We start from the raw sequence: 24,871 nt of genomic DNA on the forward strand, positions 1-24,871 counted from the left end.
GGCATCCATTTTGTGAATTGGATGCCCGCCGCTGTGCTCGCTTTGGCTTTTGCAGCACTAATGAAGGAAAAGCCAGCCAGCTGTAGTGAACAAAAGCTAAATTTCTTCTCCTCCCCCGAGAAACTTAGAAACAAAATCTGCAGCGTTTTCAAACACAATAACGTTGTATTTATGTTTGCGGTAGCTTCAAAAGCTACCGCAAACATAAATACTATGTTTTTAAAGCTGTGGTTTTATTTCTAAGTTTTACGGGCTACTCCAGCCCGGAAAACTTAGAAAAAAAAACGCAGCTAGTGCTTATTTTAAAAAAAAATAAATAGCACTTACCGAGTTGCAGCTGCAGCTTTTCTGCCTATAGTCTCCGGTCTGCGTCCTCCGAGTCCCGGCACCAATGAAGGAAAAGCCACCCAGTGGTAGCTTTGGTTTACTACAGCTGGCTGGCTTTTCCTTCATTAGTGCTGCAAAAGCCAAAGCGAGCACAGCGGCGGGAATCCATTTCACAAAATGGATGCCCCCATGTGCTTCCTTTTAAAAATGTTGAGCTTCATTTTCTCAAAATTTTACATAGGGACTTTAAAAAAAAGAGTGCCATTCGATTTTTTAGATTATTGCCCATCTTTTTCTGCAATAAAAATGTCTGGGCGAACCATTCCTTTAACCACACAAACAATCCCAAGTCAAAAAGGAAGATCTTCCTGGAATCATTCTTGAGTCATCAGGTGACTCCATCCTAGAGTCATCCATGGCTAGTTCAGGGAGATCATCCGAAACCACCCTTAAGTATGTGTATAGGCTGAAATATTCAAATGAGATGACTAAAGTTATCACAGAAACTACTCCAAGAGGAGTTCTGATTACTTCCAGTGATGATCTTGTATTACTCCAGGATGACCCCCCATGACAACTTCAGAATGGTGCGGATTACTCCACGATGACTTCAGGGATGGGTGGGGATTACTCCAGGATGACCCCATGACAACTTCAGGATATGTGGGGGATTACTCCAGGATGACCCTGTGACAACTTTAGGATGGGTTTGAAATTGTGAACGATTATTGCAGACAACTTCAGAAGGATGTTGCTTTCAAACGATTTAGGAAAAGGGTTTTGATTCCTTGTGTGTAAGATGGGTGGTATTACTATAGGGTTAGACTTATGGATAGTGTACTGGAAAACATGGAATTTACAGCCGTTACTTGCCATCTTTGCTAGAGCACTCAAATGTCATTAACTAAGGTTTGCTGATTTAGTATACAAAATCAGCCTACAAATCCACCCCATGTCACAAACCAACCTCTAAACTCCCTCATTTCATACCTCACCCTCTAGCTAACATGGCATCACACCCAACAAACTCCCACTATTACAAATCACTGCACTAAAATAAACACTTTCAGTGACCTAAACAGAAGGTCTACCTGCATGACAAGAGACTGTTGATCACTTCACCCGATATCACTATGAGCAGCTAGCAATTAGTTCGACCATTCACCACACCCAAGAAAACATTAGCTGACCCAGAAATCCAATAGCACAAAAACATGTACCATTTACAAGTTGGCACCAACCTACAAATTCACCAGATCAACTATAATAGTTCTACACACAAGATCACTTGCATCTTCAGTTTCACAGAGCAGCATGTGAGCTAAAATTACATTGTACATTAGTAGCAGTGGCTGACGTAGCAACCAAACTCGGTTGTGGGGATGTTCCAATTCCATTGTTTTTTTTTTAAACCGTAATCTGTAAGATTGCACAGGTGTGTGGTAACGTGTAGGTGTCACTTCATGGTCCAAACAGGCATGACCGTCATACTGTAACAAGAACACACTGTCAAGAAGACGTGGTGATAAGAGTTGAGCTTGTCAAATTAGATCCGTCCGACAAAACATTTGTAGCAGACAATTGACAGGTTACTTTATAGTCCAATATTTTGCAGTTGTTGCACAGCTACATCTCTGGGAACTGCAACACTACACAGACATCTGCCGATTTAATGCTGTCTATCAATTGTCCAGGTAAAGTAATAGGCAGGTTCCGAGGAAGGAATGAAGAACACTAGCCATCCTTGCCAAAAAGTAATTCCAGCTTTTGTGAACAGCCATTAATACTTTTTAGAATAGTCAGTTTTCACCCATCAGCTTTTACAATATAATTCTCTTGTTTTTTTCACTGCATCTTCTTTTTCAGATTCCAAAAGTAGCTGCTATTTCTCCTCTACCTTTCTTTTTAATGCCTCAATTATAGCTTTTCGTTATTTCAACAAATGTTTCCTGCGTCTTAATACTGTTTCTTGGCTGCGGGTAAGAAAAAGGCAAGTTGAAACTTCATAATGTGACTACCAATGCAACAAACATTTTGCCTGAGCTGTACACTGGGGTGACTCCCCTTAAGAGTGACCCTATCCGCCCCCTTGGAATTTTGCTTATTCTTGCTCTCCTTGGTGATTTCCCTCTCTCCCCATGCAGCTACCCACAACTCAGTGTAGCTGCACACATAACAATGTGTATGGGTACATACCGTTAAGAGTGCGCCGTGACCACTATAATTTATAAATAGTGGCGAGCTGCATCACCAATTCCACAAGGTCTACGCATAAAGACCTTGAATGAATAGGACAGAAAACGGATTGGTATTTGCTAATCACGCTCTACCTTGGACATCCTAGATTAGTTCCCCAATCCGTGGACTACATCTTCAGGATTGAATCCAATGTGTAAAAAAAATAAAAAAATAAATAAAGAAAGAAAATTAAAAAAAAAAAAGATAGTTTAGGAATTTCGATTTGGGAACCAATCCAGGATGTCCAAGCACCACTAAAGACTTTTAGCACAACGTGCCAGCCATTGACAGGTCTCTCGCGACTCAACCCTTTAATCATCAAGTACTATCAGAAAATTGTTTCAAGATATTTTCACAATCAACTTAAATTTCAAGGCCTTGAAGACGGCTAAGGTCGAAACATGCGTCGGCTGACTTTATGGGAATAAATTCACCTACAGATGAATACCCTGATAGTTTACTTTCATTCTAAAAGACTGTATTCCTAACTTTAAGGAGGTAGAGTGCGATTCACCAATAGCAATCCATTCTCTGTCCTAGCTGCACACATACTCTGACCTGGACTACGTTCCCCGAGGGCGTTCAACCCATAGCGCTTCGCCAATAACATAAGAGAAATCAGTAGACCATCTATAGTTACTCTAGAGGAAAGAGATGCTGTAAATGAGGTGGGCATTGTGTAGCATTCATCTGCATGTGTGAAAAAGGGGAACGACTCCAAATAGGGACGTCAGATGTACCCTCCTCCCCAAACATCAAATAAATGAACAAAAAAAAAAACAACAAAAAGAACACACATTGCTTACCTAACTAGAAAAGCATGACTCCTTGAAATCCTTTTCTTCACGTATTTCTCTTCTACTTTCATCGATACCCTCTATCAGCAATTTCCAATTAACTTCACCAGGAATTGCAAAGGCTCAAATTCCCCATCCTTTCAAATGCACAGAGAATTGTCTGAATCAAAGAGTGCCATGATGATTTCAGTTATTGTCTAAAAGAAGAAATAAAATATGTAAATGTATTATGTGCCAAGTATTTGTGAACCAGGTCTGTACCCAAAACCATTAATTTATAGTGGGCTTGCTATGTATGTTCCTGCCTGATGTGTTCCGATTTATGAGTGAAGCGTCTCTTGGTGCTTGGTTAACTTCCTCCAAGACTTCCACCCATTGTGGCTTTAGTTATCTGTTCGCAAATTTAGAGGTGTGTGTTCTGGAGAGGCAATACTTTAACTGCAGAGCTCTTGTACCTAAAATGCTGCAGTCATTTTGTGTGTGCCCTTTAAAAGACAAACACATGTTTCAGTTTCTTAAATGTAAATATCAACCATAGAGAGCCCCACCTTGCAGACAGCAACATGTACAGGAAATAGGAGGATATGCAGTGACAGAACCCATGACCAAAGTGATCTTCACTGGGGGAACAAAAAGTAAATATTACACCTTAGCAGGAAGGCCTTTGCTAATATGAGCCAGGCACTATCCTCCAGAAGGGTCACAAGTCCCCCCGCATAAGCATTGCTAATGTGCAAGAATTTGTACACTACAGCTGAACTAGTGCAGCGCTCATAGCAGTGGAAAAATCCTGCAAAAAAGTAAACCAAGCCATGGTTTCTCACACATGCACCACGGCTGGATACATGTAGATAACCTATTACGTAGAGGGTCGGGTGCACCTATCTGAGGAAGGCATGGACTATTTGGAACATTGTGGGGGCATTGGAGCAGCAACAGCATTAAAGCCAGAGAGGGGCAGCCAGTAGGAGCATTTATCCCCTACTTGGCAACGGTTTGAAAGCAATCAGCCTGATCTGTATAACAGTCATTGTGTGGAACTGAGAAGGAGTCGCCCCACCCATGAAAAGGGGGCGTCTGTATGCTGAACAGCTCGGGCATCTTATGGCAGAGGCCTTCAAACCGGGGGGGCCCAAAGGATGCCAGTTGGTGGGGGGCTTGAAGAATTATGGTGACTTTTTAATAGAAAATATAAGAATGAGGCGGGGGGCAGAAATTATTTTACTCAAGGGGGGGCTTCGCATAAAAAGGCTTGAAGACCACTGCCATAACCTTTTAACTGCCATGGGTTTTCCCCCCCAGTGCCAAGGCCTTTTTTGGTGTTTTTGGTATTTCACCATTCAATGCCTTCTAACGTTTTCTGTTTCATTAACCGCTTGGTGCCAAGGACGAGGTATCTCGTCCTTGGCAACAGAGAGGTAATCCCAAGGACAAGATACCGCGCCCTTGGCACTTAAGGGGTTAAGGGAATAAAGTGACCTCCCACTTTCAAATAGCAAAGCAATTCACAGCACTGCTTTCACGCCCAGGTCAGAAAATTCCCGCTACCGCGCCAGTCCTGATACACAAGGCTGCTGAAAAATCCAGACAAGCAAGAAAATAGCTCAACATCATCTAACGAGAATTAGCTGGTCCCCTCATTAGATAAAAAAAAAACATAAAAAATGCATTCACCCCAGATCATCATAAACAATGAGCAAAAAAGATATTTTCAAAATTAATGACAGGGATCACTATCCCTAGCAACCATTCAATAAAGTTTACAGGCAAACTATCTTCAATTAACTGCTGAGGTCAAGTAAAAAAAAAATTTATTAAAAAAAACAAAAACGCATTGAAGGGGCGATAACATCCCTCTGGGAAACTCATCAACCTATATAGAGAATATGGCATAAGTATAAATAGAAAATGCAGTAATCCAGAGTCCCTGAAACTTACATTTGTATATATTAAATCAGGTAGCGATTTCCCCAAAGTGTTGAACAAACTAAACGTAGATGAGAAGAGCATGAGTCATGAGGGGAATTAGAACACGGTCCCCTGCGCATAAAGGCTGGCACAACTAGCCCTACCGTGAACCGAAAAGGCAATGGAAAACGGGGGTGAACAAGCCATCTATGTGCCCTATAAAATAAATGGCGCAAAAAGCTCTGCCTTGCGGGTACAGCATCTGTAACTTCCAGCAGTGAAAAAAATATTCAAAACCATTAAAATATAAAATGAGTCTTTGTCTTTGAATGCCAGACAGTTCGCTTTTTAGGGGGGGCAGCTTTACAGAACCTCTTTAGGGGTGCTTTGACCTTGAACTTCATGGAGTACCTGCCCTGTACACTTTTCACATTACACAAATCTCAACAATGTTCCCCAGCTTGAAATGGGGGGGGGGGCTTGGGGTGGGAGGGTGGAGCATTGAAACTCTCCTTTTATGCAAATTCAGTTGCTGGACAATTAATGGATGCCACTTTTCTTTTTAGTTGGCTGGTGTTCAATGGCTTAAGTGAAAGCAATGATCAGGTTGCAAGCATTGCTAAGAGAAATAAATAGATGGGGGCCATCTGTCACTGTTGGTTAGAGGAGTCTTTCTCTCCCTTCTTCATGAGAGCTTGGATGGCCAATATCTGCAACCATTCTCTGTGCGCCGAATCACAACAGCCAATCTAAGCCCAAATCACCATGTGCCACCAGAAGGAGGAACGCAGGAATCAAAGAACTCATTCATCAGGGCATGTCAACCATCCCCAGCCTGAGACTACACCTGGCGTTGTGTGCAGCACACCCTGTACCAAACAGCAGCTCAAACAGTCTGCCACACACTTCAAAACGTAGCCAGCCTTCATGCTAGCCAAACAAAACGTTGCCACTCAGCACCCTGCTTCAGAATTAAGCAAAATTAAAGATGCTGCGGAAGTCACACATGCTTCGCACAAGCCACACATCAATAATCCCCACACAAGGGAAATCTATGCCAGAGGGTGCCTGTGCACTGGCATGCAGCTGTCTGGGCAACTTATTGAAAATTACAAGCATTGTGCCCTCTATATACAAGAGACACATTCTCACAGGGGCTATGCGACACTGCAATGTTCTTAAGCAGACGACAATCTTGAGTATCGCTGGGTCCGTGCAACTCTTTCCTTACCAGTAAGGCACCGGAATGATTTCGCTCCTACCCACTGAAGTTGCGGTCATGTGTACAAGTTGTATATGCACCATACCGGAAACATAGCAACGTCGCACACAAAGGACACAGCAAGCACGTGGATAATGGACCACTTAGCAACCAGGGATTTTGCAAAGGTTTGTTTAGTACATTAAGCTTCTGCCGTTTAAGGCCACACGTGCACTGTCCCCTAGGGACCAGGGAGGATAAGTGCTCATCCAAACTAGCAATCAAAACATATATTAACATATAGCGGTGCCAGCAAGATAGCAATTAGGTTTTTTGCCATTTAAAAAAAAAATGTTTTTCTACGGGCAGTGGTCTTGTGGTCTTCAAACTTGTTTCACCACAAAGCCCTCACTAAGGAAAAGGTACCTGGCTTGGGCCCCCTCTATCCACATGGACTCCAAAATGTTTATCTGGTGTAGAATGGTGCCAAATGGAGGTGTGGGTGCCAAACAACATTCTTTCAAAATCATTGCTTGCAATAACTCAAATTAATTAGAGGGCAAATATTTGGAAACACAGCATTTAGAATTTTTTGCTACAGGGGACGTGACTAAAAGAAGCGTTGGATATTTATTTCAAAGAGTAACGTAGGACATAATTTGATTACTATCAATGCAGTCACTTGCAAGTTGGACAGTGGCATACTGGAGAGCTAGTGTGAAGGGTGGGCCTGCCTATTTAGTCTTTAGGGCTGCAAAAGTTGAAAATGTAATCTTGCAAAGGTATGAGGTGATGAAAGGTAACAGTACATTGACTGCATTTGGATAAAAGGAGGAAACTGCATTGTGCCAAAATCCCCCAACTCCCCCCGCCAAAGGACAATTATTTTGAATTGACTCCAGTAGGTGGTCACTTTGAAGTTCCATTAGTTCCCCCTGCAGGTGTATTGGGAGGTGGGAGGGCCCCTACGTCCGATAGAAAAGACTGAACCACTCAGTCATTGATGCTACAATTGTCCTCTGGAAAGTACTTTTGAGAGTGGTTCTGAGATGGTTTCCCCATTAATTCAGCAACACATGAAAAGATCATACTCCACCTCCTCAAGAGCATCTGCTAATAATGAAACGCGTCAGAAAGCAGACATTAATCCTCCTCCTCCAAAGCTCCAACTTCTTCTTAAATGCTGACATTTTTGCGTTCATAGACAATGATGTGGTTTCTTTTCTGTGCCTTGCAGGGAGAGCTTTAGAAAATGTAGCTTTTCAAAGAGGTCACCATAGTAAACCAACAGTACAAGCCAGTGTGATTCACGGCTCTTCTTTCGTCTGGTCTAAACCCAGGAGAAAGCGTCTCACTTTGTTCCAGAGTTCCTAAACACAATATAAAACCTTTCCCCCTGGAGAGCAACCCGAACACTGTGTGAAACAAAGCATCATGTTCAGCTCCCATTTCTGCACATAATGTGGCAAACAGATGGGCTCTTGTGCGGTGCATCTTAATAAAATGCACAATCTTTACAAAAAAAGTCAGCACCTCAGAGAGTCCATTCCCCATATTGCGCACAGGCAAAGCTTCCAGGGGATCACGCAGTGTGTGTGAATCCAGAATATATGTGGAGCTACTATCAACACTTTTGCTTTTAACCCAATTCTAGCACCAGACATTGATGGAGCACCATCCAAGCAAATACCACACACGCCTCCCACTTTAGGCAGTGGGAATTTAGGAAGTAGTTAACAATGTCAATGCAATTGCTCTGCCCTGAATTGGTTTACAAAATATTTCAAGCACGATATCAATTCTGTATTGATAGAAGCGGACAGGTCAGTGATGTGTTGTGTCAGACAAAGATACTTTTGCATTTCTCTGCTGCACCGTCACTAAGCATTACCCGGTTGACAGTGAGAATTGTTGGCAGAATTACTCTCAGCATCTGTAAAGGGCTTTCTCTCCCCCCCCAGATAACGTGGTAAGAAGCTTCCAAAGCATTTGCAGGTACTGAGGCCACGTTCTAACAGTGTTGTTTGCTTGTGTATGCCTTGTAGCTGCCGTACAAAGAAATGCATGGTCTTTTTTGCTAATGTTTTGTTTCCAAATGTGCCTTAAGTGTTGGCTTCAGGCTTGCTAACGTAGAGCCACAAACCACACACTGCAGCTTAACTTGTCAGCAACTGTGATCCATGTGAACCCAAAAAAGACATATTTCCGTGTTTTTGTATTTCTCGTGTCCGTTTCCACCTCTCCTTGCGCTTTTCGTTTGAGATTCCTACCATCTTCGGGCACTAGGAAACTATCCAGTTGTACCATTTATTTATTTATTCGAATTTGCTAAAGCGCACGTCAGCCCGGGGGCATCGTGATGCTGTTACATGAAGACATAATCTGGATACAATGGAAGGAAGATGGTTACAAAGCAAATTTCATTACAGGACACATTTTGTAGCAGACGTAAGAGAGCAAGTGTAGGTGAAGGAGGGAGGATGTTAGTTGAATAGTGTAGTTTTGAGGGATTTGCGAAAGGAGTGCAGCGATGGTTCTGCTCTGAGTGCGTTGGGGAGGGCATTTCAGAGCTTAAGTGCTATGTGTGGGAAGCCAATGCCGCCGGCTTTGGTTCTTCTAACAGTAGGTATTCGGAGTTGGTTGGCGTGATGGCTTCTTCTAGGACGGGTGGAGGACTTCTATGTTATCGATTCAGATAAGTATGGGGGTGCTGTGTGATTGATGCACTTGTGAGTGAGAATTTTAAAGTGGATTCTTTCCTTGACTGGGAGCCAATGGGCGCATCTTCTGGCCTGTGAAATATGGTCAGTTTTGGGGATGTGTAGTGCAGCGCGCAGGGCATTATTTTGCACTATTTGAAGCCTGCTTAGGTTTTTAGTCGATGTGCCTGCCAGGAGGGCGTTGCAGTAGTCCAGTCTGGCTCCTATAGTTGCTCTGGCTATGGAGAGGCAGTTGGGCGTGGTAAGATAGGGTTTTATGGCATAGATGAATTTAATGGACAGAGCAGATGCTGAGGCGATGGTTTGTTTGGTCATGGAGAGTGTGGCGTCTAGGTAGACTCCTAAGGTCTTGACGGCAGCAGACACAGGTATGCTAATACTGTCAATAATCATGTGAGAGTAATCGAGGCCGAGTTTAGTTAGTGTTCGCTGGGGGCTAGGATGATGATTTCGGTTTTGTCTCCGTTTAAGCAGAGACCATTGATAGCCATCCAGGCTTGGATGGTGGAGTAGATTTTGAGGAGGGCTTCTGAGTCTTGGTCGTAATCTCCAGAAAGAGGGAGGAGAACATGCGTGTCATCGGCGTAGTTTGTGTAGGCTATGTTGAGGGAGTCCAGTAAGTCAAAGGGGGGTTTGCTGAATAGGTTGTAGAGGGTCGTGCAGTGCAAGACCCTTGTGGGACTCCACAGCTTATAGTGGTGGGAGGGGCGCTGGCCTGGTCAGAGTACACTTTCATGGCCCTACCTTTAAGGAAGGAAGTGATCCAAGTGGTTGCCTTGTGAGAGAAGTGTGCAGCATTGAATAGGTGAGATGTGAGAATGCTGTGGTCGACCAGGTCGAATGCTGCAGAGAGGTCGAGCAGTAGGAGTAGAGCAGGTTTGCCTGTGTCCATTATTTTGGTAATTTGATTCTTTAGATCTAGAAGGGCATTTTCAGTCCCGTGGCCTCTGCGGAAACCTGATTGTCTTTTGCCTAGGATGGTGTTGGTTTCCAGGTAGTGTTGGATTTGGTTGTGTGCAGCTTTGTCTAGGGTTTTGAGGAGGAAGGGGACGGTGGTGATGGGGCGATAGTCATCAGGGAGGAAGGATCGAGAAAGGGTTTTTTCAGGAGCGGGCGGAACCAAGCTTCTTTTAGACATTGCGGTACGGTTCCATATGCGGATGAGGCATTGATGAAAGCCGTGATGATGGGGGTGAGGGGTTCTGAGCATTCTTTGATTAAGAAGGGTGGGCAGATATCCCCTTTACAGGTGGAAGGTTTGATTTTTTTGAGGAGGTCTTTGACTTCCGTCTCTGAGACTTCTCTGAAAGCGAAAAGGGGTGTTTGTGAGAGAGAGTTGTTAGTGGGAGGTGTGGGAGAGCAGGTGGGGGTGCTGAGAGCTTTGCGCTGGGAGGCTATTTTGTTTTGGAGTGTGTTGACTTTATTCAGGAGGGCAGACTGAATAAGGCCTGTGCACCATGCTTCATCCTTGATTTCGTGTGGGCTGGAGGCAGGTGTGGCGAGTTCTTTGACTATAGAGAATATTTCGCTTGATTTGGAGCTGGCATTAGTAATTCTCTTGTTATAGGATTCAGATTTAGCGTGGAATATAGCTTTTTTGTAGGTCAACGAGATTAGTTTGAAATCGTTAAGAGAAGATTGGTTAGTTGCGTATTGCCATCTTGATAGAGCTTTGCACTTCTTGGTACGAAGGTCAGATAGTTCTTCAGTGAACCAAGAGTTGCAGTGCATTGATTTTTTCATCTTTGGGCACTAGGGAGCTATCCAGTCTGTGTGTTATTTCTGCATTTTAAAGCCTGAACACAAAAAAAGACAGATTTTTCCTGGCCGTTTTTGCATTGACTTTAAAGTGCAGAATTCACATACTGCCCCCCCTCCTTCCCACCGCTCATTAACTCGTCAATCGGGGGGACCCCCAAACCCCTAATTTCCCTCCCCCAACACATGCATCTTACCCACATGCGCACACGTCCAAAACACACCTCTGCCTCCTGTGAGGACTCTGCTGGGTCTCACAGCACCTGTCAGCCCCTGCACGCACTCATGTGTGACAGGGGCTTGACAAGTATGATTGTTCGATTTAGAAAGACCGCTCTGAGCAGTCTTTCTAAATCGACACCCCCCCCAAATCGGTACAGTGAAAAAGATATTTTCTTCACTTAGTACCAATGATCCATCTAAAAAAGGAGCCTGACTCTGAAAACATTGCAAACCCCCCAAACTAACCATGTGAAAAGGGGGAGGAGGGGGGGCGAAAAACAAAACCATGTGAACAGCTTGAGGGAAAAACAAACTCAGCAGAAATGGGTCAGAAATGCTGCTTGGATTTAAAAAAAGAAAAAAACACATTGATACAAGTCTCAAAAGACTCCCTGTTCAGATCGTGAAGTTCTAACTCGAATTTTTTGTTGAAGTGTGGTCCTGGACAAGGCCACAGGGCAGCGAAAACCACAACTGGATGCACATTGCACAGGGCAGATATAAACCTTCAGCACTTCTACTCAACCAATATTACATAGGGAGAAGAAATCCTTACTTGCCTGCGTGACTGGGTCAAGTGCTTCACTGGATTTTTCTTGCTGGGAAACAGGTGGTTAGGTCGACACACTGACGCTTGGAGCGATGCTGCTGCAATGAAAACAGCTAGTCAAGGATACATGGGTCTACCTGAGACTTCAAAAATGAGCAGGGGTTAAAACCAGCTCTTGGGTGTTAGGCATCAGCTAGTAAGCAGGACGTAAAGCTGGGAAACGAGGAGAGAGTACACAGTGCACTGTAAATGCAACTCCCACATGAGACGTGAACTTTCAGTACCGCCTCAAACTGGACATGAGAAAGGAACAGTCTCAAAAATAGGTTTGAAATCCCCGATTGTGACTCCTACTATACCTTTAAAATTACCCCACCATCACCCACAGCAAAATACAGTTGTTTTAAAAAAAAGACATTCATACCGTCGGAAAGTCCTAATACAGATGTCAGGATTTTTTTATGGTGCCATTGCTGCTGGGGACTTTGCTGTCCAAGATGGGATGATTAAGCCAATTTATGTTCCTGCAATTGAAAAAGTACAATAAAAAAAAATATAAACGTTCCAGATTGACCGTACCAATATGTGCGCACTACACTCTGCCAGTCGGCACACATCCTCCCCTGCATACAAAAGGGACCTAGGGTGCAGGGTCCAACCGGGAAATCTCAAAGTTCCCTATAGGCCAGTCCACCCCAGCTGGTAGAGAGAGCAGTTAAGAGCACATACCTGAAAACGTGACTCGTACTCAGTCACAGAGACAAAACAAAATAATAGAGCGAGTGAGAGAAAGAGCATCAGCTTGTTATAGGTTACCCTTAACAGTTGTGAAGTCCAGCCTGCTGGCAATAAAATAATCATCTACATATCTTACATAGAATACGACACAGTAGTTCTTAACTCACTGAGCCAACTTTCGGAAACATCGAGTAATAGCCATGTAGCTTATACTGCAGTTAGGTGACAACGCTGACGTAGCAGCAGACTGCCGCGGCTGCCATGCCAGACACGAGGGCCCCTGGCTTCTCTGCAACATATGGTGCCACATGCAGGCGAAGGCCTGGCACCCACAGCAGGATGATATACACGAATTCCACTTTAAATCACTTCTATGGCAGCGGTGCAACCAATGTACTGTTGGTAATGCAGTGATTTTAATATATCATGGGATGCATAGACTTGCTCTATAGTAGATGGCTCCCAGGGTAGCTCAGCAGGTTGACATGCCGAGACTGTGTTTAAGGTTGAATTTAACCAAAACAATAAAATATATATATATATATATATGCAAAACTTGTTAAATCGAAAGGGCTTTTTGCAATTACTTATAAAAAACGAAGTGCTATAAAATGGCCAAGGGATGGGTTGGGGTATTTCTGCCTCCGTTGGCACCCATGAACCCAGTTTAATTTCCTAATAAATGCTTCCATTGTGCTGACAGCAGTTATTTGTAAACATAACATATTTATGAATATATAACCTGTGATTAAACACAAAGCAAGGGGCACACAAATTGTATTGGTGTGGTGCTCAGAGAGAATTTTTTTTTTTTTTAAAAACACACATCTCAAAGAAAACTAGTGAACTTAAGTTTAGCAGCATTTTTGAGTTTGGAAATTACTTTTTTCCTTTGAATGTGTAAAACACACATTTGAACAATAATGTGTCCAGCATGTAGAATGCCTGCTTTCAACATTGACGACAGCCCTCCCCGCCACAGTGATGTTCATGGCCCATTGATTTCCGTGGTGTCCCTTTCAGGACAGAAAAAACAAACGGGATGAGCAAACATAACCAGGAAATGCTGAGTCACCGAGCCCCCAGCTTCCCTCTGCAAAGCTGGGGGCTTGATAAAGCCTGGTCATGGCTGAATCAGGCCAGGTCCCAAGATCCGGCCAGACATCTGATGCCGGATCTCGGACCCGGCCAGCGTTGTCCCATGGACCAGAGGGGTGACGAGGCAGAGGGACAGCCAAAGCAGGAGGGGACCGGTGTTGTACGATATCCGGCTACCCCACGGCAGATTGCTGGAGAGCCCAGCAATCTTCTGTGGGGGAGCTGGATATCATACAACACTGGCAATGCGTGCTTCCGTCGCCGCTCGCCTCTTCTTCCCCCATGGCCCAACAAGGTGGGGGCACAGAGGGAGAGGGGTCCAGGCGGAACCAGCATTGCAGTGATCCAGCCCCCCTGCTCACCTTTCCCCACGCATTAATCTTCGTGGGTCCAAAAGGGGAGAGGTAAGCAGACGGACCGACAAAGGCGTGAAACGCTTGCTTCCAGGCACTCCGTCCAACTGTGGTGTGGCGGTCTGAGCCGAGAAGCGGCATCCCTTACCAGGCAATAAGACGCTGGTGTCAGTAGCAACGCAGCGTGGACACGCGATCCAAATTCAGGAAAGAGCACGTTCATGCTGCATTTATTTCCCGCGCCCTCATCACGTTGCACTGACTGAGCATGTATTTTCTCTTTTCTTGCTGTCCTGGATCACACGCCCCACAGATTGAAGACCTCTGCCTACAGTATGGCTATTATCCTGCTGGCAAGACTACATAGGAGTTTGCATTTTCACTGTATACTAGCAAAGCAACATGCAGGCACCTAGTCAGTGAGACAACGCAGGTAAATCAAGGAAGTCGCAAGGAAATGAAGGAAGTCGGTGCTATACAGAAAGAAAGAAATATGGGGGTTTGAGGGAGGAGGGTTAAGAGACATCTTGTGGTACAGACTCTGAGCAGTAAAGTCAGGCACATTTCCCTGCAATGTTCATAACCCCTCACCTTGTAAAGGCAGTAAAGGTACAGAAATCATAGGGAACTGCATGCCGTCGTAGTGAGCTAATTGATGTTATAACAGTGAAAGCCGTGTTGCGCAGATAACAGCAGCACTTGTCATTAGGCCGGCTCTCGTCGGATCCAAGATCCGGCATCAGACGTGTAGCCGGATCGCGGGATCCGGCCAGAGTCAGCCGCCGCAAACTCTAAATCCATGCTCTGCGCTGGGTTACTTTGGAAAAAAAAAAGAAAAAGAAAGCACCCGCGGCGGCACAGAGTAGGGGGGCGGGGCAGCTCATTGCCGCCATGAGAGCTCTGATGGCTCCACCCCCCTACGTGTACACAGCAAGACTTTGATACAGGTCACAGCTGGATGAAAAACAAACTAACTTCCTCTGGTGACCCTGTGCAGGGTGCACAGGGTCACCAGAGGAAGTTACAGTCGTCAGCCACGACTCCGTTTATTTATACAATGTTTGTCGGATACTTGTATCCGACAACATTGCATACAAAAAATATACAGGTAGCCGTCAAACATTGCATGAATAAATAAATACCCTTATCATTGAAACTATCCCACACGATGCAGCCAGCCAACTGCTTTCAGAGAGGAGCTGCAGGAGCTGTGCCGGGTGTGGTTCAAGTAAAAGAAAACGTTGCTTATGGCGAACAGAAATCAGCAGGTTTTAAGAATGAGGTTGCAGGACAATCCCTCGGTTTAAACCACGATTTCCCCACAGATTATCTGCTCTTTCACCATTAGCTAGAGTAATTGCTCCTTTAAATGATTCTTTAACAGTCTGCTTGAAATAATCCTCTGTATGAGCTCAGATCACAGTGTAGACGAACATTGCTCTTGGTAGTTTAGGTGCACAGGTGGATGGTACGGTTTGCTCCCTTGTGCGGGTCGGATTGGGCCGTAAAATTGTCTCGGGCACCAATGAAAAAGTGGCCCATAGTTGTAAACGGCAATTCATTCCTTTTCTGACCATGTTTGAATAGTACCCAAGGGGGGAGCTTTTTTTTTATAAAATGGGATGCAAATTGTGCATTTTAAAGAATATTTACTCAGCAACACTGGTGAGTGGAAGACCCTGGGACCGCTTTGGGCCCTTCTTTAAATAATTATTAACCCCCATCTGCCGGCGTTCAGCCTTGTCCCCTCTTCCCCCACCGCCCCCGACCAGCTTCCCGTGTTTTTTCCGCCTTCTCTCGCCCCCCGTGAATGGCCACCTGATAAGACAAATCTGAAATCCCCAGAGCAGCCCTCGGCCCGGCAGCCCCTTCAGCTAAGGGCCCCAAGGCAAAGGGCGGCTCCTACAGGTGTCGGGCAGGTGTCAGCAGGGGAAGCCAAGGAAGCCAGCAGCTAACAGACACCAACAAAAACTAAGTGTGGCATGGGTGGGGTGTAGAGCAGTTACTCTACACCAGCAAGCCCCCGCCACTCTACCTTACCTTCCCATAGCATAGTCTGCCATAAACATAGCCCATGCATACTTAGAAAGTTGGGTGACCACCAGCCGGATATCAACCATGACAGTGTTTGAAATGCTGCCTACACTGCATCCTAACATACTAGTCAATGTTAACAAGCGTCACACCTGGAAGGAATTGTGGAGCTGACCTGCGTCCCATCTAGATAGGTTGTGAATACCGGTTTCTGCCTACTTGGATAGAATTAGGAAGGCTTAGCATACACCACACTTGATAGAACTCCAATTGAAATGTTAGAAATGTGAATGTTGGCATGCGCCGCACTTAGAATTCCTAGCTCTGCCTCCCATTTAGATGGGATTGTGAGTATTAGCAAGCAGCATACTCAGATGAAACTGTAAATGTTGGCATGTGCACGTAATTCCTAACTTGGTCCGGCGTCGCATCTAGACAAGAATTGTGAACGTTAGCATAGGCCACACCTAGATGGAACTTCAATGTTAGCATGTGCCACACTTAGAATTGAGAACATTAGCCTGCGGCGTATCTAGAAAGGATTGTGAATGTTAGCATGTCCAACACTTAGATAGAATTGTGAACATAAGCCTGTGCAGTATCTAGATAATATTGTGAAGATTAATGAGTGCCGTACTTAGACTGAATTATGTAGGTCAGCAAGTGCTTCACTTAGACAGAACTGTGAATGCTTGCATGTTAAATGTCACATAACCCACTAACCAATATAAACTCAAACTCTCTGCATACTTTAAAAAAAAAAAAAATCACACAGCCATCTCTCGCACAACAAGCTGCACGCACTTCACCACACTGCAACAACACATAAGTCGCACCAACCACACACGCGGACTGACACTGATTCAATACTCGCACCAAAGCTCAGCACCCGGTGTCTACCGAGTTGAAGCTGCCAAGAGTACACCACTCCTCTCACTATCCTACTCCCTCTCCACCTTACTAACCCATCCCACCTTCTTATTTACAGATCCTCCAGAGCGCCTGGGGGACCAATTCCGTTGGTGACGGTGCGCTATATAAGTACCGTTAACATAACACTGGTCAAAACTATTATTCGCATAGTGAAGTAAATCATTGCCAGTGCCATGGAAGTGGTTTAAAGTGGAATTGATATATAGCTTGGAAAAGAAGCAGCATGAAAGAAATTGTGCCGTTTTAAACTATTATTTTGGATATTTCCTTTGATAAGGGTGAAGATGGCGGCAGCCGAATCTGCCCTGAAATTCCCTCAGCGTGTGCGGCACGGCCATGAACCACTTCTGTTTGGGGGTGGGCGACGCTGAGGATGGGTATACCAGCCAAGAAGACACACAAAGATCCACTTACGGTGCAACTAAAATCAAAATAGGAAAAACAAACCCATCAGTGTTTGTTCTCCCCCGTTCCCCTCCCTTGCCACGCTGTGAAACACCTGTGTATGAGCTCGATGTAAATAAAAATATCATTAAATATACCTGGCATTTCACCGAGATAAATAATCGCATTATAAATACGCAATAAAAAATAAATACCTGCCCGTGCACGGCGTAGAGCGCTACTGCCTCCGCGATCCTAAACGCCCCACGTGAAAACGTCACGATGACATAACAGATACACATCATTAAGCCGTAAAGGCATTTCATAAAGTATCGGCAAACTTTAAAACAAACACACAATGCTAGCGGGTCTCATAGGGACCAGTGTTGCCAGGTCCGCTTATTATAAGCGACTTTGGCCTTGTTTTTTCCCAAAGTCGCTTATAATATTTGGAGGTCGCTTGTCGTGGTTTTTGTCCGCTTGTTGGACCGTCTGTGCGCGTGTAATTGGGCTTGTTTATATTGCAGTTAAGCCCATTACACGTCGCACTGTAGAGCGCATAGAGCGTCCTGCACTGGGCTGCTGGCAGCACTTGACGGCAATTGCTGCTTTGTCTTGCTGTGGGTGCGCCGTGTATTTTGCATATGCTTAGGTGTTTGGCACTGATGGGATCGTTACTTGCCCACCAGGTGGCCCATCAATGCCAAATGCCTAAACATATGCAAAATGTAAGCGCACTTTAAAAGTTTTGTCATGCAGACAGACACACTGACATTTAAAGAAGGGGATTGTTTTAGTTTAGCAAGCATCAATCTATAGCAATGTTATCTTGGTGATATCCCTAGTGCTGACGCATTATCCACTAAAATCCTTTATTTATTTTTTTTAAAACTTTTTTTTGCAAGACTGTGTTAGAGGATTATTGGAATCTATATACAACATTTTCTTGGAGAGATGAATTCAGGAAGGCATTGTTTCTTTTCAGCTTCCAATTGGCCATGTTACAATATTATATAGCGCCTTGGATTAAGGCGCTATATAAAACAAATACAAATACAATGTATTTCAGGCCCGTATTATTTTGCAAACTGGGACTTTTAGTCACCATGCAATAAAATATTGTTGTTCTAACACACTATGTCAGTGTTCTGTCTATGTATGTTTTTCTTGTTGTGTTATGTTACTTACTTTTGAGACTTTTCCACAACTTTTTAGGTGCACGCTTGTTTTTTCAGCTTATTTGGATGGGAGTCAGCTTGTTTTGGAAGGGCATTCAGCTTATTTTTTCCTTCCGACCTGGCAACACTGATAGGGACTTTAAATGTGTGATTGATAATGAAAGCAATACAAAGCCTCCGTTTAGCCTTCTCTTCCACACATTGCAAAGGGGTAAATGAACAATCCCCGGGGAATGCCAATAAATAACTCAACATTTGTGCTGGAAATTCGTACCCATATGAGTCTGTCTGCATAAGACACATTTCCCAATCTGCTGCACATAACAAATCCTCCAGCGGAGAGGACAACTGGTGGCTGTACTGTTCACTGGTACAGTGTTAGTCACATTGGCACGGGAGGAACGCACTGTGCCCATCCCCACTCCATAAAACACATGTCGCACATCTGCATGAGAAAACCCCAAAACGAACTGAATACACCTGTATTTTAAGTAAATCTCTTCCCCCCAAAATACACAATACCCCCTCCCCAATATTGCCTCACCCCTGTGATGCACGTTACATATCTCAAAAATACACCGAAATAACTAAAAAAAAACGGAATCCGCCTGTACTTTAAGTAAATCTCACCCGATGCACATTATAAACAACTCAAATAAACAGAAATACACCCACCCCAATATTGACAATCAACATGAGATAATTTTAAGACTTGCCAGAAACCAAATACCAATCAACTATACGAAATGTGCTGCTTTGCAACGGAGGAATCGCTCTCGCAACGCCTTACCTTCTAGCTCGTGCAAAAATGATGATGACGTGAATGTTGAAACCCACGTGCTGCAGAGCAGCCCACGTGATGAAGCGGACTTTGAAACCCACGTGACGCAGAGCAGCCCACGTGATGAAGTGGAGGCGGATTGTTGCTATTGTCCGTTTCTCGAATGGGAACTAGAAAACTACCCTTTTCGAAACGCTCATGGCTTGTTTTCAGGCAGCATCAGGTGAGTGCATTCGATCCAGCTCTTGTAGTGAATTTTATATGCATTTATTTTAGCATCCATCAACTTAGACGTTCTTATCCCTTTGTTGTTATATTGTTAAGAGGATCCGTTTTGCAACCTCTAGGAATGCACGTTGAAGCTGTAATTCCTTGTGTTGCACTTATCACTTGTTGAAATTAAATATTATAAGTACATGATTTTCTAAACATCTGGTTTTGAAATTACACGGGGCAGCCTGTTGTTGGCATAGCCACAGTAGCTGCTCCGAAGCTCATTTACGGTACGGTTCAGGCTCTGCAATGCCTGCAGAGGCAGTAAGTGCTGTGCAGCTACTACACAGACCCTGTACATATATAATAGTACCTGCACAGGCTAAGTCTCGTAGATGCAGTAATTAATGTGCCTGTGCAGCTACTACACAGACCCTGCTCTGGTGTAAGTGACTATAATATAAATATATATATATATATATATATATCTGTGCTGGATAATGCTCGCAGACACAGTAACTGCTGTGCAGCTACTACACACCCCCTACTCTGGTGTAAGTGACTATATATATATATATATATATATATCTAATACCTGCACAGGCTAATGCTCGCAGACGCAGTGACTGCTGTGCAGCTGCTACACAGACCCTGCTCTGGTGTAAGTGACTACATATATAATACCTGCGCAGGCTAAGGCTCGCAGACGCAGTAACTGCTGTGCAGCTACTACACAGACCCTGTACATATATAATAGTACCAGCGCAGGCTAATGCTCGCAGACGCAGTAACTGTTGTGCAGCTACTACACAGACCCTGCTCTTGGTGTAAGTTACTATATATATATATATATATATATACCTGCGCAGGCCAAGACTCGCAGAGGCAGTGACTGCTGTGCAGCTGCTACACAGACCGTGCTCTGGATTAAGTGACTACATATATAATACCCGCGCAGGCTAAGGCTCGCAGACGCAGTAACTGCTGTGCAGCTACTACACAGACCCTGTACATATATAATAATACCTGTGCAGGCCAATGCTCGCAGACGCAGTAACTGCTGTGCAGCTACTACACAGACCATGCTATGGTGTAAGTGACTACATATCTAATAATACCTGCACAAGCTAAGGCTTGCAGAGGCAGTGACTGCTGTGCAGCTGCTACACAGACCCTGCTCTGATGTAGGTGACTACATATCTAATAATACCTGCAGAGGCAGTGACTGCTGTCCAGCTGCTACACAGACCCTGCTCTGATGTAGGTGACTACATATCTAATAATACCTGCACAGGCTAATGCTAGCAGATGCAGTAACTGCTGTGCAGCTACTGCACAGACCCTGCTCTGGTGTAAGTGACTACATATATAATACCTGCGCAGGCTAAGGCTTGCAGATGCAGTAACTGCTGTGCAGCTGCTACACAGACCCTGCTCTGGTGTAAGTGACTACATATATAATACCTGCTCGGGCTAAGGCTCGCAGACGCAGTAACTGCTGTGCAGCTGCTACACAGACCCTGCTCTGGTGTAAGTGACTACATATATAATTATACCTGCACAGGATAATGCTCGCAGAGGCAGTAACTGCTGTGCAGCTACTACACACACCCTCTGGTGTAAGTGACTACATATATAACAATACCTGCGCCGGCTAATGCTTGCAGACGCAGTAACTGCTGTGCAGCTACTACACACATCCTGCTCTGTTGTAATTGACTACATATATAATAATACCTGCGCAGTCTAATGCCCGATAAAAGGCAGTAACTGCTGTGCAGCTACTACACAGACCCTGCTCTGGTGTAAGTGACTTTCACAAAGTGTTTGTGTAGAGGTGATGGAGTTCTTTCTATGAATTGTTTGCCGATTCTTGTGGCGTAGTAGTTTTTCTTTAAAACATTTTTTTGCCTTGAGGACTGTTGCTTTGTACAGTCTGAGTTGTCTTTGGTATTTTATTTAGTCTTGTCTGAAGTATTGTTCTCTCCATTTTGTTTCCATTTTGCGGTTGTTTTTTTGGTGTGTTTTTCAGTTCTTCTGTGAACCATTTTGCTGCCAGTTTTTTTTGGTGGTGTTGCTTTGAATGTTTTAGCTGGTGCTAATTGGTCAATAGCCTTGGTGATCCAATTGTTGAGTGTGTCTTCTGTTGTATCTATGTTTGTATCGGTGGGATCTCTTTCACCTAGGTTGTCGTGGTGGGTTGATAGCATGGCGGCCTTGTCGCTAGTTTTGTTGCAAAGTTGGGGTTGTAAGAAGATGGTCTGTAGATCAGTAGGAATACTATGTTGGATTGGTCGTTGAGTTCTATCTTGATAAGAAGGGATTCATAGTCTTCTGCGTTGGTTGTGATGATTCGAGATACTCAGGTGTGTTTTTTGTGTATAATAGCGATTCCACCTCCTCTTCGGTTTTCTCTGTTGGCGTGTATTAATTTATCATTGTCGGGTATTGCTTCATTCGCGATGGCTTTATAGTTGTCTGATAGCCAGGTTTCTGTAAGGAAGAGCACGTCTGTGCCTCCTTCGCTTAGGAGGTCATTGGTTTCTGTTGAGTGTTTTTCCATGGATCTAATATTGAGGAGGCTGCAGTGTAGTTTGCTGGATTTCCCTTTTGTTGTGTTGTTAGTATTGCTTGTTCTGACCAGTGTGTTGTTGGTTGGGTTTCCATTCCAGGTGGGTTTTCCTGGTTGAGTCTTTTGGGTGGGGTGGTTCTTTGTTGGTCAGTCTCTTTGCCGAGTAGACCGATGAGGTTTATGGCGGGGTTGGTTCGTTTCCGGTTGGTAAATAAGGTCGCTACCCCTCTGTTGTTCCAGTCTTGCTGATATACGGGGTGTAGAGTGAGTGTGGTGGTTTCCAATTTGTTCCTTGTTCTGGTTGGGGTATTGTCCATGGTGGAGACCGGGTTGGGATGTTTTATTAGTTGTCATCCGTTTGGTGTCCTGGTTGGGTCTGTATTTGTGAAGCTTGTTGGCTGTCGGTTCATTGTTGCTGTGCTGTTTTTGTTTACCACAATGTCGTATGTGGACAGGTAGCGAGCATTGTAGTCTGTCTTTGCTCTGTTATTTGTATGTCTCCTCGGGCCATTTCAGATGTTTGTCAAGTTTTTTGGGGTTGTGGGATCATGCTGGTCCGTGCCTTCCCGAGTGGTTTGGGATTTCTTATTATTTCTATTGTCTTTTCTGGCTTCTTTGTCTTTCTTGTAGCGAGGCATGATGCTTGGGTTGTGTTCCTTAGTGGGCGTCCTCTTTCGATTGGTGTTTTTCATGGTCTTTTGGGTTTAGTCTTTGCTGTTTGTGGTTTGTTGCTTGTATTTGGTAGGTTGTGGGTAGTTGATGGGATTTTGTGGTTCCGTTTGTTTATTGCTTCTTTCTTTTTTGGATCCTTTTCTTTTTATTTTTTTTATTTTTTATCCTGGAGGTACTTTTCGTTATGGATGTTGATTGTTGGATTTTGTGCAAAGCAAACATGAATATTGTGTGAAGGAGTGCATGTGAATACTGGCATACATTGGTGCAGTCATGTTAGGGAGAATTCTCATTTCTGTGCTAATTCCCTTCAACCTTAGAGACCCCCAGCTCTTTTGCTGGACTGTAGGACTTTTTAATTTTAACCCTGGAGTGAGTGAGACCCTTTTGCCACTGCATCATGTGATTTGACCTTTGGATTATGTGTTTTCACTGTTTTGGGAGTCTGACAAACTCCATATGCATCTACTTTTTGTATGGTGACACACATCAACTTCAGTGCAGTGTCACTGAAAAATCCTTTAGATTTCTCATAAGGTTTAAAATACCTTTTCTTGTGTGAACTACTGTTTCCAAGAATAGTAAAGTGAAAATGACTTTACTTACCTTTTCTCTTTGTGGGTCCCGCACACACCATTTTATGTGGAGTGCTGGGAGGTTATCTAGTAGCCCCATATCCTAGATTCTCACATTCTCAAGTAACATTTGTATGTTGCCCTCCCTACTTTTAAATGACTAGTGGCAGTGGTTTAATTTTTCTTACCATTGTGTTTTTATACCACAGGCTGAACCCTCAGCTGCTGTATAGCACCCAGGGGTGACCATTTTATCAAAACGGCCCCTGTCTTCTTTTTTGCCATTTTCTGTTTGTGAGGTCTTTCTTGGGTTTTACTCTGTGTGTCAAAGAGATGGAAGGCCTTTGTTTGTCTTGCCGTTGGCGCACCACAGCCCTGAGTCCCGTCTCTGGCTCCAGTGTGTCTGGAAGGACAGGATGTGAGGGAGGGTCCCGAAACTCTCCTGTCCTTTGTCTCTAGGAATGCCTAAATGCAACCAGTCCTGAATGGCTGGCTGGCTGTCCTTTGAGTCAAGCGACCCTGATGTGTGATTGACAACCTAGGCTATGCATGAATGGGAGAAACCTGCTTAAAAGTCGAGGATTTTGGGACTAGAGGCAGAGTTGACCACTGGGAGAAACACCTGACGAAGAAACTGTGAACGAAGCTTGCTGCATCCTCCTGGACCTTTGAATTGCCCGGTGAAGCCCTGCTGCTGTGCTGAAACTCCCTTTTCAGACAGAGAAGCTCCGGAATGGACTTCTCCCCTTGGGTTAGTGGGACCAACTAACCCAGAGACGAACTCCACTGGACCATCTTCCCTGTCTGGCTGTACTTCTTCATTGCTGCAAGAACCAAGTGCCAGGGGTCGAGTAATCCGTAGTCGAGTGAAACGTCTGAAATCCGGCTAGAAGCTCCAGGAGTCTCCTAAGGACCCTCCAGAAGCAGGACGACCAGAGCTAGTGTCCCCTCACCAGACCCAAGGAGTGAAGGAAGCCCAACCGGTACCAGAGATTCACAACAGTGCTGTTTACTAAGCGCTGAAACCCACAAAGTGCTGCTGAACCGAAAAAGAGCCTGTAGCCGCCAACGACCTCCGTACCACCGCAGGAGCCCTACAGATGTCCCCACGACCAAGTCTCAGGAATACGTGGTCTGCAACACTGTAGCAGGACAGAAGCCAGCTGGACCACTCTGCTTCAAACCAGAGGTACTGTTTAGACTTAGGGTACTTACCTCACTGTCTTGTAGCCTTGTTTTTCTCAGTTGGGAATTACAGTGGCTTACTTTTAGAGTTGATTCCAACTCTGTTTTCACAGCTGGCGAGCGTACAAGTGAATTTCTAACAAACTCTCTAACTTTGTGCAAGACATTTGATTCTAAGAAGTGCCTCAGCTCCATAGACTGTTTCAAATGGACTTTGGCTGTCCTGGGTCCCTGCAGACTCTTCTAGCCCACTGACTTTGATATGGTTTGTCCCTCATAGGTGTTAACTTGTTTTAGACTATTACTGCTGGGAAAGGCTTGTCTATATTTCATTGGAAGATTTATTTGTCCTCACATATACTGAGAACCTGTTTAACGTTTTTCCTTCCTTAAACATCAGCCATAGTGTTAGAACAGTGATATACTCAAAAATC

At 44.4% G+C, this 24,871-nt stretch overlaps 1 protein-coding gene and 1 long non-coding RNA gene across 7 annotated transcripts in view; one reads left to right on the forward strand and one right to left on the reverse strand.

Moving 5' to 3' along the window:
• Positions 1 to 536: 536 nt before the first annotated feature.
• Positions 537 to 19,314, reverse strand: LOC138527857 (uncharacterized). 3 transcript variants are annotated; one of them, XR_011284070.1, is made up of 5 exons: positions 19,230 to 19,314; positions 12,146 to 12,245; positions 11,728 to 11,819; positions 3,372 to 3,559; positions 537 to 2,300 (listed from the first exon to the last, which is right to left on the reverse strand). It is a non-coding gene; the product is annotated as an uncharacterized lncRNA (long non-coding RNA). The 3 variants fall into 3 exon arrangements; XR_011284071.1 differs by having other exon boundaries at positions 11,732 to 11,819; positions 19,156 to 19,243; XR_011284069.1 differs by having other exon boundaries at positions 19,156 to 19,243.
• NIT2 (nitrilase family member 2) overlaps positions 19,307 to 24,871 on the forward strand; it is a 717,582-nt gene continuing 712,017 nt past the window's right edge. Inside the window, exon 1 of one of the 4 annotated variants that reach the window (XM_069639171.1) lies at positions 19,307 to 19,443. In XM_069639171.1, the coding sequence (XP_069495272.1) occupies positions 19,419 to 19,443 (25 nt within the window). In that variant the 5' untranslated portion in view covers positions 19,307 to 19,418. The remainder of the gene's footprint in view (positions 19,444 to 24,871) is intronic. The other 3 variants (XM_069639173.1, XM_069639169.1, XM_069639170.1) reach the window with 3 other exon arrangements.

The sequence above is a fragment of the Ambystoma mexicanum genome, chromosome 7q, assembly GCF_040938575.1.
Source record: "Ambystoma mexicanum isolate Mex_15411 chromosome 7q, UKY_AmexF1_1, whole genome shotgun sequence".
NCBI classification, from domain to species: Eukaryota; Metazoa; Chordata; class Amphibia; order Caudata; family Ambystomatidae; genus Ambystoma; species Ambystoma mexicanum.